This window comes from Stigmatopora argus, chromosome 3 (genome assembly GCF_051989625.1).
Source record: "Stigmatopora argus isolate UIUO_Sarg chromosome 3, RoL_Sarg_1.0, whole genome shotgun sequence".
NCBI classification, from domain to species: Eukaryota; Metazoa; Chordata; class Actinopteri; order Syngnathiformes; family Syngnathidae; genus Stigmatopora; species Stigmatopora argus.
In genome coordinates, this window is record NC_135389.1 from 23,269,055 (window position 1) to 23,285,584 (window position 16,530).

The 16,530-nt window shown below is 43.6% G+C and overlaps 1 protein-coding gene across 1 annotated transcript; it reads right to left on the reverse strand.

The window, feature by feature from the left end:
• Positions 1-978: 978 nt before the first annotated feature.
• dapk2b (death-associated protein kinase 2b) lies at positions 979-16,103 on the reverse strand. Its single transcript, XM_077596915.1, has 12 exons — positions 15,739-16,103; positions 15,251-15,379; positions 10,044-10,265; positions 9,450-9,588; positions 7,650-7,779; positions 7,519-7,567; positions 7,402-7,428; positions 7,166-7,318; positions 6,231-6,276; positions 3,071-3,160; positions 2,917-2,997; positions 979-2,370 (listed from the first exon to the last, which is right to left on the reverse strand). The coding sequence occupies exons 2-12, from the start codon at positions 15,325-15,327 to the stop codon at positions 2,287-2,289; spliced, it is 1,098 nt and encodes a 365-aa protein (XP_077453041.1). The 5' UTR covers positions 15,328-15,379; positions 15,739-16,103; the 3' UTR covers positions 979-2,286.
• Between the last annotated feature and the right edge of the window lie 427 nt (positions 16,104-16,530).

Below are 16,530 nucleotides of genomic sequence, written 5' to 3' on the forward strand. Positions count from 1 at the left end.
TACATTTGGACCTGAGTTCAAAACAATTGTGGAAAATCAATTCAATGATTGATTTAGCTGTCATTTCCATATTTTTAGCTTTTGGGTTGCACGACCATCAAATATGATTGTTTACAAATTTCTGGAAAAAAATATAAATATATTTTTTAATAAATTGCAATAATACAGTAATATTAATTTTTCCATGACCACCAATAACCACTGTAAACATTCGTACAAACTTTCATTCATCCATTTTCCAAACCGCTTATCCTCACCAGGCTCGCGGGGATGCTGGAGCCTACCCTAGCTGTCAATGGGACCCCCCTCAATCTGTGGTCAGCCAATCACAGGGCACGAGGAGACCAACACTCATACCTAAGGACAATTTAGCTCACAATTACCCTAGCATGCATTTTGGGGGAATCTTTTGACACTTTTGTTTGGAGTTTGTCCTTGGCGGACGTCCCGCGGCCTCGCCTTGTACACGGCACCCCCCGGCAGCTGCGAGCCACCGACACTTTGGCCTTGGCTTCAATTTGAGCCGGTGTTACTTTACTAAAAAGGCACAATGCATTAGAAAAGGCGGTGACCAGCCAATCACAGGGCAGGGGCAAACAAGACAACCAATCACAGCTAAAGCTAGCAGCTAGCGACAATTTAGAATGTTCAATCAGCTAGCTTAGCATGCATGTCTTTGGCATGTAGGAGGAAACCAGAGTACCCAGAGAAAACCCACGTGAAAAAATGCAAACTCTACACAGTGAGGCCCCAGCCGGGGTTGACCCTTGACCCCAGAAATGCTAACCGTGCCAAGCATTGGCCCGCCAAGCTTTCAATTTGAAGTCAATACAGCATAATTGAGGATGACATCATTTTGGGGTACCAAATTAGGAGTCTTTGTGGCCGTGGCCTACTTTTAGCCGCTGCCAGACATTCATTCGTTTATTCGGGTGAGAACTATGGCCGCCGTGGCTTGAGAAGCAACAACAAGGCAACTTTTGTAAGACGGAGCGACGGCCGGGCTCAATTCGTCACCAGCGCTTCGCTCGCCGTCACGTCCGCCATTTTATTAAAGGCAGTTTCCATCAAAAATACCGTATTTTCACGACTATAAGGCGGTGCGTCCTTTGTGCGTTTAAAATACAGAAATAGCACTCGTTACTGACACTGCGCCTTTAAATACGTTGCGCCATATAGTCGTGAAAATACGGTACATACAAGTCACAAACGTGAACATTTGTCTTTAAAACAAACACTTAAGACGCTTGGCGGATACTCTTATTTACAGCATAAATACAGGACGTTAAAAGGTATCAAACAATGGTGTTAAGAGCTCACGTAGCGGAAATTATTTTACATATGTATAATTAATACAGTTTTTTTTGAAACACCTTCATGGGAAGGAAGTGATGATTGAATTGCCTCATTTAACAGGCATATTAAAGGTCCACTTTGAACCTACAGAATATTTAAATTAGCGAATATTGTTCCTTAGGCAGTAAATGGTTTATGGAAGCACATTTTGGAGCAATTTCCCAGCAACACACCCATTAAAAATAATAAGAAAAAAGACCCCCTGTCTGTGGAAGTGTATTGCATTCACTAAAAAAAATTAAAAGCCTTGACTTATTTATCAAATTAATGTATTTTTGGGATTGTTTTTTAGTTAAATATTATTTTAAATGGTGACTAGGCCCAGAAAAACAACCTTAAAATAAAATAAACCGACAAAACAGAGATCTAAAATAATAAAAATTATTAAAAAAACAACCCTGAAAATAAATTAGTCAGAAAAACCAAAGTAATTTTTAAAAAAAAAAAAACCTTCAAAATAAATTCATCTGAAAAACAAAATTTTGATTTAAAAAAAAAACTAGCCCAGAAAAGAATTTGTTTAGAAAAAACGGAGTTTAAAAAAAAAAATAAATTAAAAAAACAACCCCAAAATGAAAACCAATTAGCAAAACGGTCAAGGCTATTTAAAACAAATTAAATATGAATGCAACACGCTTGAGCACATCACCTACAACTGAAGGATTTTTAAGACTGCGCGTAACTAGCGGAAGCGCTCTACGACATCGTTGACGAGGACGCCAAGTAACACGATCTCGTCACTTCGGGTTAACGACAATTCTACGAGTGTGGGAAAAAACCTAACTCTACCTAACTTAAAAATGCTACCTTACGTGCTAACAGATGACGCGGCGGCAGCAACAGCTGCAGTGTGAACTTGCGTGTGTTTACAGTGTGTGTGTTTGTGTGTGTGTGTGTCGTTGAGGACGGACAAGTTTGAAGATGGCGGCTTCAGGAAGTGCTGCTTCTCTTTCTGGTTCTGGGCCGCCGACTGAGGATTTCAACTTCTTCCTCCCGGTCGCTTTCGCAATCTCTCTGCAATGAAAACACATGAACACACACACACACACACGTTGCAGTGAACAAATATGTTTTCACAAGCATGCTAGCCGGTACTCGGCCGTTTGGTCGTCGGACGTTTGGTCGCCCGGAAGGTTATTGATAATTACCATTTAAAATTGTTGCTCAAATTCCCTAAATGCAAACTGCGAATTATTATTTAGTCATACTTAATGCTCTATTAATTATTAGGCTAAAGAAAAGCTCCAAATTTCCCGGACTTTTATTGTGTTTTGTTGGAGAACTTGTTAAGACCCTGACTGACGTGGCTTCTTAAAGGGACAGCGCATGTCCGTTCGACCAAACGTCCGGCGACCAAACGTCCGGCGACCAAACGTCCGGCGACCAAACGTCCGGCGACCAAACGTCCGGCGACCAAACGTCCGGCGACCAAACGTCCGGCGACCAAGCGTCCGGCGACCAAGCGTCCAGCCACCAAACGTCCAGCCACCAAACGTCCGGCGACCAAACGTCCGGTCACGGTGCTAGCCCAAGTCAAAAGGTTAGCATTAGCAATCTTACCCCATCCTGCGCTGGAGATTTTGGGCCCTTCTTCATGATCCGTGTCAAGTGGTTGCACAGAGACACAATTCGGAATGAGAGCTGTAAGAAAAAAAATCAAAATATATTCAAAATGATGGTATTGTTCTGTATGCTATTGGATTGCGCTCGCTACCTTCCATCGGCGTCTGGCGTACTGCCGCTTGAAGTTGTCCAAGTTGACCACCGACAACCTCTTGACCATGGCTTGTCTGGTATTGTGCGGCTGTGACATCACAACAATTAGCCATTAGCTTTAGCCTAAACACTCACTTTATTTTGGAATAGGAAATTGAAAATAAAAAATAAAGAAAAAAAAAAAAAAACAACAACATGTTGATTTTTGGAACATATTTATTGCACGTGTTTAAAAAAACAGCATATGTTTTAACATAGAAGTAAAAAGTGCACTTAATGAAAGCATCTTTCAAGTATTGTTGATGTGATGCGTGCACTTTGGAAATTCTGGAGATCCCCCCAATAAATAAATAAATTAAATAAATAACATTTCAGTATTCTCCCCACTTGAGGAAAAGCAAATCAGTGCCAACAACCATAAAAAAGGGCAAAAACCTCAAAAGGAATGCAAAATAAAAGCATTCCATTGGAAAGAATGGCTTTAGCATCTCCAACTCAGACCGCATAAATAAATATAATTATTTAATAACACAACAGACAGTGTCTTGCCAAAATGGAAAGCAATCCAAATCAATATATCATCCATCGCGGTCGATAATACGTCCCAAAATAATTGGCCAACATTTATCAATGTACCAAAAAGCAAAACAGCACGAGGTCATGACATCGTCCTCCTTTAAATCGAAATTTTGTGATGAATCGTCTGGGAAGCTCTCTTTTTTTACGCTCTATTGCACAAAGCCCACAGTTTTAATAGTCCTTCACGTAACGAGCCTATCAAAACAGACTTTTAGTCCATGTGGTGTTTTTCCAAAAGTACCGGTATGATAAAAACACCTCGACAAGAAAATGGTTTCCTTTCATTTCTTTGTGCAGATCAAGAAATGAGCCAATTCATCTCAATTACCGTATTTTCACGACTATAAGGCGCACTTAAGTCTTAAATTTTCTCCAAAATAGACAGGGCGCCTTAGAATCCAGTGTGCTTTATATATGGAAAAAACATTCAAATGTGTCATTCATTGAGGGTGCGCCTTATGATGCGGTGCGCCTTATAGTCGTGAAAATACGGTAATAATGAATCCATCAGTACCCTCCCATCATCTTTGTTTTTCAGCGTATACGATTCAATTCCCGTGAAAGGCGCCAGCAAAATCAAGCGAGTTCGTTCCCGATGCAAACCGAGCGTCATTCCGTGATAAAACAACAGATCTCCGTTTGGAATTTGACCGGGTGAGCGCCCGTCGGGCCTCGGTTGGAATTTGGCTCGATGAGTGGTGGTCGGGCCTCGGGACGGCGCCATCCTCCGAACGCTCCGTCTTCGGGCGCCGCCGCCGCCGCCGGACTTTGGGCAAAAGGATCGAGGAAGAGGGAGGGGGTCAGAGGTCGGCAAGAGGCGCAACGGCACGGTTCCGTCGTAGGATTAGCGTGCGGCGTGTGTGAGAAAATTGACGCGAAAGCCAAGGCAGGTGAGAGCGGTCGCCGAGCGTTTTTCCTTTTGTCACACGCAAAAAACATAAAATAAAATGGCCAAAGCATGGCCGTGCGTCAGCCATTTGTATGAAATAGCCGAAACCACCTTCCTTATGATTACAGACGCTCCCCTACTTACGAACAAGTTAGGTTCCAAGCGATTGTTCATAAGTTGAATTTGTTTGTAAGTTGCTCAGTGCTATATTTTGTATTATAATTTATGTTTAAGGACAAATATAAGTATATTGAAGGTTTATATGAGTGCATTTGTATGTTTAAGGCTTGTATAAGTAGCACGCATTGGTTTGTACTGAAAAAAACCTTAATAAAATGGAGAGAATACATACAGTACTGTATACACACATTAGAGAGAGAGAGAGAGAGATTTACTAGAAAGTGGCCGAAAGAAGCTATCTAATGACGATTGCAGTTTTCTTTTTTTCATCATAAATGATGCGGTAGCACTGTATGGCATCATTCAATTCATTTGCAAACTTTGTGCAACGTTCAATATTTGGGTCCTGCTGCTCCATCTTTATGTTTAGAAATGGTACCGACGGTCGAACGATTCAAGTTGTATTCCGTGCAACGCGCATCAAGCTTCGTTATTATTGCCACTCGTTTCAAATGAAATGGCTTGCCTCTTCCTTGCAACTCCCTCAATAGAAGCCTTTCGCTTTTTACCAACCATATTCAATAATGGATGCACGAGATATTTAATGATACAAATGAAAAAGGTTCTTTGCGCACTGGAGACACGTTCACGCACTTCCACATTGCAACGAAGTGGGCAGAAGAAGGTGGATGCTGGGTTAGCTGAGCTGTCACAGCGCCAGGCGTCGTCGGTATTAGCGGCGGAAAGAAGCACTACTCGGAAAAAAATACAACATCGAACTTACGAACATTTTTCGACATAAACGCAATTTGCAGACATGTTCGTATGTACCGTCGTTCGTAACTCGAATGTTCGTAAGTAGGGGAGCGTCTGTATTATTACGTATGGTCATTTCCTCAAAATTGTGATAGGCATTTTTCCAAATCAACATTGCGCCAGTAGCAGTTTGTCTTCTACGAATAGCAATTCCGTTTTAAAATGCGTTAACTTTAGTAAACCTTGGTGACGTGTTGCGGCCTAATTTCCAAGATGGCGGTGGAAACCATAGAGAGCCATAAACAATTCATATTTTCTATTGTTATTTCTCCAGAGCCATTCTCAGAATTGAAAAGTCAAAATATGTGATTTTTTTGTCATTTCATCACTTTTAACATCCAAAAAGTCTCTGATTTATTTTGCCAACATTGTTATGCTGTTGCAAATAAATCAGTATCCATGATGTCATGCATGCAGAAGAGTCATAAAAAGCACAATTATGAATTAAAGTGCTGCTAGAGGTCACAGTGACACTCCTTTTAGTGGGTTTGGGACTCAGCTCTCCCACCGCTCATTTCCATATTTTACTTGACAGGTTAGTGGAGAGCCATACGCCCCCCTGGAAAGAGCCACCTATGGCTCGCGAGCCATAGGTTCCCTAGCCTAAATGTGTCTTTCCATATTGATATCATAAAACATTTCATTTGCTCCTTTTGTGTCTCAACTCAAGTGGCATGCTATTTTCCACACACAACACAAGGCCAGACAACTACACAAACCCACACAAACCCACACAAACCCACGTGCACAGTACCTTAATCCAAGGATGGTTCAAGGCGTCTTGTATGCTCATCCGTTTCCTAAAAGGCAGAAGACGCAGTTGAGTAAAGACCCTCCAGGAGAAGTCTTATAGGTCGTCCTTGGATCCCCGGGGGGCGCCGTACACCGTGTGCGGTCGTTTGCTCGCCGGTCTTTTGGTCGCCCGGACCCAAACAACGGGCGACCAAAAGACCGTCGACCAAAAGACCGGCGACCAAAAAGATTGCTAATGCTAACCTTTTGACCTGGGCTAGCACCGGGACCGGACGTTTGGTCGCCGGACGTTTGGTCGCCGGATGTTTGGTCGCCCGGACACAAACGTCCAGCGACCAAAAGACCAGCGACCAAAAGACCGGCGACCAAATGACCGGCGACGGCGACCAAAAGACCGGCAACCAAAAAGATTGCTAATGCTAACCGTTTGACCTGGGCTAGCACCGTGACCGGACGTTTGGTCGCCGGACGTTTGGTCGCCGGAGGTTTGGTCGCCGGACTTTTGGTCGCCCGTTGTTTGGGTCCGGGCGACCAAAAGACCGGCGAAAAAAAGATCGGTGACCAAAAGACCGGCGATAAAACAAGGTAAAACAAGACGGTCTACGCATCAATAAAAGCCAACAATGGCCATGAGCAGTTTCACTGAGCCCACGTGTGAGTGTAGAAGAGTTTGTATGTACGTGCGTTGTCCCTTTAAGAAGCGACGTCAGTCAGGGTCTTAAGAAGTTCTCCAACAAAAAACAATAAAAGTCCAGGAAATTTGGAGCTTTTCTTTAGCCTAATAATTAATAGGGCATTAAGTATGACTAAATAATAATTCACCGTTTGTATTTAGGGAATTTGAGCAACCATTTCAATGGTAATTATCAATAACCTTCCGGGCGACCAAAAGACCGGCGACCAATCGACCGAGTACCGCCGTACACGCAGTCGTACCTGGTGTCTTTGACCAGCAGCTTGTCGATGAAGCTCTTGGCCAACTCGCTGGTGTTGCCGAAGAACTCCTCGTCAAATTGGTAACTCATGGCCGACACGTTGCCTAGCGTTTCCTGCTTGGTGTCGCCCAGGAAAGGCGACGCCCCGCTCAGACTGCCACCCCAAAAAAACAAGATACATTAGAATTGAGCCGACGGCTTTAATCTGCCATCGAAAACCCCCGGCGCCAAACTTACAGAACATACGTGATGACTCCGATGCTCCTGTGACAAAGAAAAATCACATCCGTCAAAATCAACCCCAAAAAGTATTAAAAAGCGTACAAGTTGACAGCCATGTATTTTCAAGCTCACCACATGTCCGCTTCCAAGCCCAGCGTCTCGTAATTGACAATCTCTGGAGCTGGAAAATAAACAACAACACCACATTCAAGTTTTTTTTTTAAAAAAATTATAGAAATAAATAGGGGGGAAAATGTGCTTACCAACAAATTCCGGGGTCCCAAAAATATTTTTAAAGTCGGCTCCGTCTTCGATCTTGTGCGCCAATCCGAAATCAATGATTTTGATGCGGGGAAGAGGACCGCTCCGATCCAGCAGCATTATATTTTCCGGCTAAAAAACAAACAAACGGCGGAAGAAAATTACAAATGGGTTGGACGTCTGAAAAAAATCAAGAAAAAAATATATATACAATCATGATAAAGATAATAATTGGGATTTCAGCATTCATACGTCATGTAAGCAAAACAAATGTTCATAATATCTACCAGGCCAAGTGAATTGTTCTTTTTAATAACCAAACACACACACACACACACATGAAGAAATCCCTCGAGTAAAACCATTAAGAACAAAAAAGCAATGGTTCTAAAAAGTATTATTCCACAACAGGCGTGAAACCATATTCAAATTTCCATGTTCATTTTCCAGGAACAATCAAACAAGCTAAACAAGGACACAAAATTCAAATGTCTTTCTTTGAGCTGTGTTTAAATCATTCATTTGTCAAAGACACAAACGATGTTGGTAAAATGTAACTTAAAAGGAGCGTGACGACAAATATCGATGAATAAAACTGTTGTATTTCCTCATTGTTTGGAAACACGCCGCCAGCGAACAATCGGCGAATAAGATGGCTTGCGTAACAAGGATTAAAAGTGCGGCTTTTGCAATCAAAACACTCCTTCATTGTGTTTTCCAGTTTGATTCGCTTTAAACGTCAAGTCCGGAGCCGCGATTGGCCGAACGGGGGCTCGGCAAAAGTCCAAATATCAGCTGTTTACTCGACTCGCAAAAGCTAAAGCACGTCCCCGGCGGCAGAATACCGGGACGGTGGCTTCTCGGAGTGGAACGTGGGGGCCACTAGAGCGACTTGACGCCTAGATAACCTTGTGGCCTTCGTATCTGGTGGGCGGGGCCTCTTCCCGGGTAAACAGGAAGCAAGTGGGCCTGAAAATAGCCCGACAGGCTTTCCGACGGACGCCTGATTTCGCCTTCTAGCTTGCTTTGGTGGAGATTGGGGGTGTCAACGGTGCGGACCGGGATTGGCCCGCTAGGGCAAGGGTGTCAGACTCGGGTTGGTTGGCGGGCCGCTTTAACGTCAACTTGATTTCACGTGGGCCGGACCATTTTAGATATAATATTTAGATTTTTTTTTATAAATGGATTAAAAGAACTGGATTAAAAGCCCTGAATATTCAGTTTTTTATAAGTCTAAAACAATGTTTAGTTTATCTTATTTATATATATTTTTAGATTTTACAAAATGATTTTTGAACTAAAAACACAGAAAAAATAGATTAAAAAATGACAATGATTGATTTCAAAGGGGGAAAATCAGGAAATTTAATATACATCTATACTCTTCATTTCAATTTGATCCTAAAACAGAAAGTCGGCACTCATCATTGACTTTCCCGGGCCACACAAAATGATCCGACGGGGCAGGTTTGCCCCCCCCCGGGCCGCCACTTTGACACATGTGCGCTAGAAACGTCTTTAGGCGAATCATCCGAGTACCTGCAAAGGGAACTCATTGCCATGGATAGATGTCCAATTTGTTTAAAGTAGCCACGGATGCTCATGTTTCAGCGCCATTGACGGCTCTAGACGTCCATTGGGAGGGGCGAATGAACCCCCGTTCACTCGGAAATGAACAAAACAACAAAAAATACTCCAAAAATAAACTCACATTGAGATCTAGTTGGCCTTGATTGTGCATCCCTGGTGTAGATAGAATAACATACACCCACACACACACACAAACATACAACGTGCTTTACCTTGAGGTCAAAATGCGCAATCCTCTTGGAGTGCAGATACTGGACTCCATCCAGGATCTGCTTGATAAACTCAGTGGCCTCTTCTTCACAAAGCGACTCCTTGCGAGCCAGGAAATCGAACAGCTCGCCGCCAGAAACTCTGCCACACACAAACACACACAATAAGCCCTCAAATCTATGGGAGGACGTCCTCGAAATCGGGGTACGCTAGCTGGATTAGCACGCCTCAGCTAACTCTGCCAAGGTCTCTTTGTCCGCCTGCCAAATTGGACGTTGGCTTAAAAGGCAGGAACATTGACCGAGTTAATGACGCGTCTTCTGACGTCATGTGTCCAAAATGAGAACCAATGTTTGGTTTACAAGCGGCACAGATTTCAAGGGGACCCCCTGGACCCCCCTTCCCATTCAAAATTCTCCATTATCGATCGAGGACGCGAGCAAACAAGAAACGCTTCGGGCCAACGTGTCCCGGAAAGGGCAAAGTGCGCTTTGCTTTGGCGCCCGCGGCGGAGGACGGCGGTTCGATTCTGTTGGGTTTATTCTGGGATGTTTCTATATGTTTTGGTCGAGCCGAAACCCCAACCCCCGACTCACAATTCCAGGACGAGCACCACGTCGGTGCGGTTCTCGTAGACGTCGTGAAGGGCCACCACGTTGGGGTGCCGGAGCTGGCGCAGGATGTCCACCTCCCGCTCGATCTCCTCGCGCCGCACGCCGCGCCGGCTGGCCCGACTCTGCCGCTTCTTGACGAACTTGGCGGCGAATTCGGCGCCGGTGCTCTTCTCCGTGCAGCGCTTGACCACGGCGAACTGCCCGCTGCCAACACAACGATTGGGAAAAGGCGTCAGATTACGTGAAGCTTTATTTTGGTAAATGCCACGAGCGGAAAATTCTCTTTATTTGCTGAAATCTGATTTTTGACGTTTGAACCTCGATCTGAGAAGTGCAAGGCGGACGCGCCAACCACTAGGCCAACGGTCTGCTTTGGCGCGCGATGGCATTTTCACTTGAGGAAGTTTACGATGCAATTCTTAAGCGTCAACAGGAAAAAAATTCTCTTTATTTGCTGAAATCTGATTTTTGACGTTTGAACCTTGATCACAGAAGTGCGAGGCGGACGCGCTAACCACTAGGCCAACGGTCCGCTTTAGCGTGAGATGGCATTTTCACTTGAGGAAGTTTACGATGCAATTCTTAAGCATCAACAGGAAAAAAATTCTCTTTATTTGCTGAAATCTGATTTTTGACGTTTGAACCTCGATCTGAGAAGTGCGAGGCGGACGCGCTAACCACTAGGCCAACGGTCCGCTTTAGCGCGCGATTGGCATTTTCATTTGAGGAAGTTTACGATGCGATTTTTAAGCGTCAACAGGATACGGCGAGGAACGAGGGCCGACGTCGGGGAGGAAGTTAGGAGAGATTTATTGTGGCGTTCCCGTTGGAGAACAATTCCTCGCCAAGCCGCTGTCCTCCCACTTGAGGGAACTTCCTGCCAACTATCTGACAATGAACATCTTAAAAATGTCAAAACACTCTTTCTCTCTCTTCATGTGGGTTATCCAGTTTCTTATCCAGCTTGACCCTTACATTTAATGGCGTTTTTTTCACTTTACGCTATGTGGAAAGTCTTTGCGGCTTTATTACGTAGCGTGTTGGGGGGGGGCAAGTTTTGTCATCAAAAATGGGGTGACTAACGCCGCTTGAATTGTGACACACTTCCTGTTGGCGCAGATGGTGGGAGATTCCATCCTTAGTGAGATGGGAAGACATGTTTTGGCTTGTTTTAAATCCGAATAAATGAAAGGGAGTGCAACCTCGATCTCAGAAGTGCGAGGCAGACGCGTTAACCACTAGGCCAGCGGTCCGCTTTAGCGCGCGATGGCATTTTCACTTGAGGAAGTTTACCATGCAAACATGCTAGGCTAATTGTGGGCTAAATTGTCCTCAGGTATGAGTGTTCGTCTCCTTGTGCACTGCGATTGGCTGGCCACAGATTGAGGGGGGGGGGCATTGTCAGCACTGGTAGGCTCCAGCACCCCCTGCAAACTGCTAAATTGCTCCTAGCTACGAGTGCAAGCAGGAATGGTTATCGGGGCTCTCGGTGCCCTGCGATTGGCTGACCACCCATTCATGGGGTGAATGAGGCTCCAGCACCCCCCGCGACCCTTGTGAGTGTCAGCGGTTCAGCAACGTTCATCCGCCCCTCCCGGGAAAAAAGTTTGGACATCCAGCCCTATCCATGGCACTGAAACGTGAGCATTCCAATTCACTCTAATGCACTGGTGTTAAAGTGGCGGCCCGGGGGCCAAATCTGGCCCGCCGCCTCATTTTGTGCGGCCCAAGAAAGTAAATTATGAGTGGCAATTTTCAGTTTTAGGATCAAATTAAAATGAAGAGTATAGATGTATATTACATCAATAATTTCAATTTTTAATCAATTTTTTTCTTTGTGTTTTTTGTACAAAAAGCATTTTGTAAATTGTAAAAATAAATATACAAATATTTTCCATTTTCCACTTTAATATTGAACATAATTTAAAAAATATATTTAATTTCCATTTAAAATGAAAAACTAAATTTTCCAATACTAAGAGAAAAATGTTTAAATGAGCATTGTTTTAGATCTATAAAAAAACTGACTATTCAGGGCTTTTAATCCATTTATTTAAAAAATCTAAATATTATATCTAAAATGGTCAGGCCCACATGAAATGGCCTTGACGTTAATGCGGCCCGCGAACCAACCTGAGTTTGACACCCTTGCTCTAATGTTTTCAGTTTTCATTTATAAAAGTAGTTCTTATGGTAGAAAAAATAAATACAACACAGATTCCTATTTTTGAAAAAAAAAATAGAACAGCTGCTCATGCTTTTTAATGACCAAAAATAGTCCTATCGAGGTTTACAACTATTCATTCTGAACAAAATGACCAAAATATTCCCTTAAAACTAGTGTCAACATTTGAATAGCTGTTATGCGCACCGTCCCTGAAAGGGTTAACTAGCGTAAACTCATCGTTAGCATGTGTGAGATTAGTCTGTCGTCTGCGTGCACCGTTATGTTATCATAGTTATCTCGTGAGCTAATAATAACAACATGGCGTGCACCTGTCATCTCTTCACCGCGGCACGCCAGAAGAATGCGCGCCGAGGCGGCAAAGAGGAAATGACACGTCGATTCGTCTCCACCCACGACTTAAAAAGTACTAAACCTCATTTCGATTGGGTAAACACGCAAACCAGTTCTGCCCTAAAAAGGAACCACTGACAATTCACGACCGTATTTTTCCGCCGAGTGAGTATAAGTGGCACCAGGCAAAAAAAAATGACATCATGAGGGGAAAAGATATTACAGCAATGTTCACTCTAATTTTTGTGTTTGTCTGGGCAGAAAGACAAAAAAAATACCGTATTTTCACGACTATATGGCGCATCGTATTTAAAGGCGCAGTGTCAGTAACGAGTGCTATTTCTGTATTTTAAACACACAAAGGACGCACCGTTTTTTAAGACGCATATATATTATAGATGAATTTCGAACTGCAATAGCGCTGGCTACCGGAAGCAGCCCCAGACTCTATTTCCGGTTTCCGGTGCGCAGTGACTGCTGGGATATATAGTTCTTGCACGCTACACCAACACGCTAAAAACAAAATGGTCTGTATGTTTGTGTTCAAGAATTAGCCAAGCTTTTCTTTTGTATTATCAAGAACCCTTTGACAACATGGCCAAGACCTGACGTCCATGTTTAGAGAAGCGCGATTTTGACACGTACGACGTGACGCCAATCCGACAAGCGGTTACGTAACAGGATGCCAGAGCTCGCCGCGACGCAACTCTCCGGCGGAACGGTCTGCGGCAACCGTGGACCGGCCCACTTCCCGTGGCGCTTCGTTCGTCAGGGCCGCGTTAACCAGCTGGAAAGGATGGCTTTCGATATGGCGTTATCACTGCACGCTGCAGGCTTACACAAAGGATGAAGGCATCATGATCTGGTGACTTTGTGTCTAAATTCCCTCTAATTTAGCCGAGCCCACCGAGGACCACTGTGAGCAACATCACAAGTGCTTGCTATGACCACACACACACACACCAGTGTCGCAGCTGCCATCGCTAGGTGCATTCCAGAAATCAAGGGTGTCAGACTCGGATTGGTTCGCGGGCCGCTTTAACGTCAACTTGATTTCACGTGGGCCAGACCATTTTAGATAGAATATTTAGATTTTTTTTATTTTTATAAATGGATTAAAAGAACTGGATTAAAAGCCCTGAATAGTCCGTTTTTATAGATCTAAAACAATGCTTATTTTAGCTTTTTTAAAATATATTTTTAGATTTTACAAAATGATTTTTGAACTAAAAACACAGAAAAATTGATTAAAAAAATTGCAACTATCGATTTAAATCAAGGGTGTCAGACTCGGGTTGGTTCGCGAGCCGCTTTAACGTCAACTTGATTTCACGTGGGCCGGACCATTTTAGATATAATATTTAGATTTTGTTTTTATAAATGGATTAAAAGAACTGGATTAAAAGCCCTGAATATTCAGTTTTTTATAGATCTAAAGCAATGTTTGTTTTAGCTTTTTTTTTTAAATATATATTTTTAGATTTTACAAAATGATTTTTGAACTAAAAACACAGAAAAATTGATTAAAAAATTACAATGATTGAAATGGAATGTGAATAGAATGTGAATGGAATGTGAATGGAATGTGAATGGAATGTGAATTGAATTGGAACTGAATTGAATTGAAACGTCAGTGCCGTGATTGGCTGCGTGGCGTAACTGCATCGTGTCCTATGATTGGCTACACAGGAAAATGATACAGAAAAAAAAGACTTCTATATATCTTTGCCTTGGGCGTGACGACACGTTTGGACGATGGTTAAAACGTTGAGAGGGCTTTCCTCTCCTCCCATTCGCTCTGTCAACAGTGATGCTAAACGGACTCGCCGATTCCCCACCCGGGATTTCCCGCCGGCAATTTTCTCCATCGTTGCTCGTGGCGTGGCGGCCCGTTTGTCATTCAGCGCAAGGATTCCCCACCCTAAGGTGGAGTCGGTTCAGAACGGACACGTTTGGCTCGGCCCTCGCCAAAACACTCCCAGTTTTTACGCAAGAACACTGCGTACGCAATAGCCGCACTATAAGACGCGCCTTCAACCAATAGGTTTGTTTCGTGTATGTAAGGGCGCGCCGAATTATAAGACGCCATAAAATTTGTGGTGGTGGCTCGGGAGCCACATATGGCTCTTTTGATGGGTGCATATGGCTCTCCACTAACCTGTGAGGTAAACTATGGCAACTGCTGGTGAGAAAGTGCAGGAATAAGAGCGTTACGTTTGTATTATGGCATTGACACTACCCCAGCGCCTTATAATCAATTTTTTTTCATTACACTCTTTTGCATGGATATTCTCATTGATACTCATTGATGAGCATCGATGGAACAATGTTGTCCAAAGAATTCAGAGACTTTTTGTACTTTCAAAGTGGTGAAGTGACTAAAAAAGGCACACATTTTCATGTATGTCGACTTTTAAATTCGGAGCATGGCTCTCAAAGATTAACATTTAAAAAGATATGAATTGTTTATGGCTCTCTCTATCAAAAAGGTTCCCGACCCCTGGACTAGAGCATACATGAGATTTGGATTTAATGACTACCATTATTGCCAATAGACGTCCAATACTTTTTGGCAGGGGGGGGACAGCCCTGGATTGGACGTCTCTCACCCGGCCTCGTCTGGCAGGAAAATATTTTAGCACACCCACACACACTTTAGAACTGGACTTACCTTCCCAATTCCTGACCAATATCATAAAAGTCCTCCACAGCCTGCTGCTTGAAAAGCGCCATTCCAGGTGTCCTCATTGATGTGGATGTTCTCCTCCTCCGAGTCGTCCTCACCACTAAAACCACTTTCCTGAACACAGAAAGAGAGAGAAAGAGAGAAAGGAGTGGTAGTAAGCGCCGTTGGTCTTTGGCAACACATGTCCCAGCTCGCATTGAGAAACATTCCATCTCACTTTGGCTCCATTTCGGGGCTAATTAATCCTCCTGAAATGTCTTTCTCTCCCAAGCGAACCAGCGCTCAGACCGGGACCGAGAATGTAACCGTGGAGCGGGATTAGGAAGAACAAAAGCAGCTTTTAGGGGGGGGCTGGGGGGGGCATTACGTTAGGTTAATGCTCCCCTGGGGAAATGTTTACTTTAGAAAGGAAATGTCATGAAGATTGAGTGTCTAGCTAAGACGTGATAGTAAAGAACGTCAAAGTATAGTACCTTGAGTGGGATGAACTGGATGGAAAGGCGTCCTCGTGGACTCGGGTTCTCCGGTTCTTGTGTCAAGTGGTGGCAGCAACATCCCACTTTTGTTTGACATCAAGTCCCTCCCACGCGAAGGCCTCCTCTATTTTTTTTGTTTGTCTGGGCAGAAAGACAACCTCCCTGAGCACACTGAATACCGGTGTTAGCGACATCATCATTGCTCGCTATGGGCACACACCAGTATTACACCTGCCATAGCCAGGTATATGTCAACTACACATAAATGATTTAGTAATAATAAAATGTAATGATTCATATCTATGAATGGGCGGCCCGGCGGATGAGTGGTTTGCGCGTCGGCCTCACAGCTAAAAAAATAAAAAAAATTGGGATTTTATTTTGTGCGCTCCATATGATTTACTGTGCGCATAGAAGACGAGAGTAGTGCGCAATTGTGCACGCGTACAGCTTAGACTCTAAGCTTAGACTCTAAGCTGCGCGCGTGCACAATTGCGCACTACTCTCGTCTTCTATGCGCACAGCAAATCATATGGAGCGCACAAAATAAAATCCCAATTTTTATTTTTTGGGGGATAAGCCTTACAGGGAACATTGCTCCCACGCGAAGGCCTCCTCTAGCTATCCATAACTATATCATGACTAGTACTTGGCATGCGTCCTTACTGACAGTCAAACCGTCATGTTTTTTTTTTATTAAAAAAATGCTTTTATTAACGAACAGAATGACAAATTGTAACGTACCTTTCGCTCGGTAATTGATAGAAAACGTCACATGGAAGTGCCTTG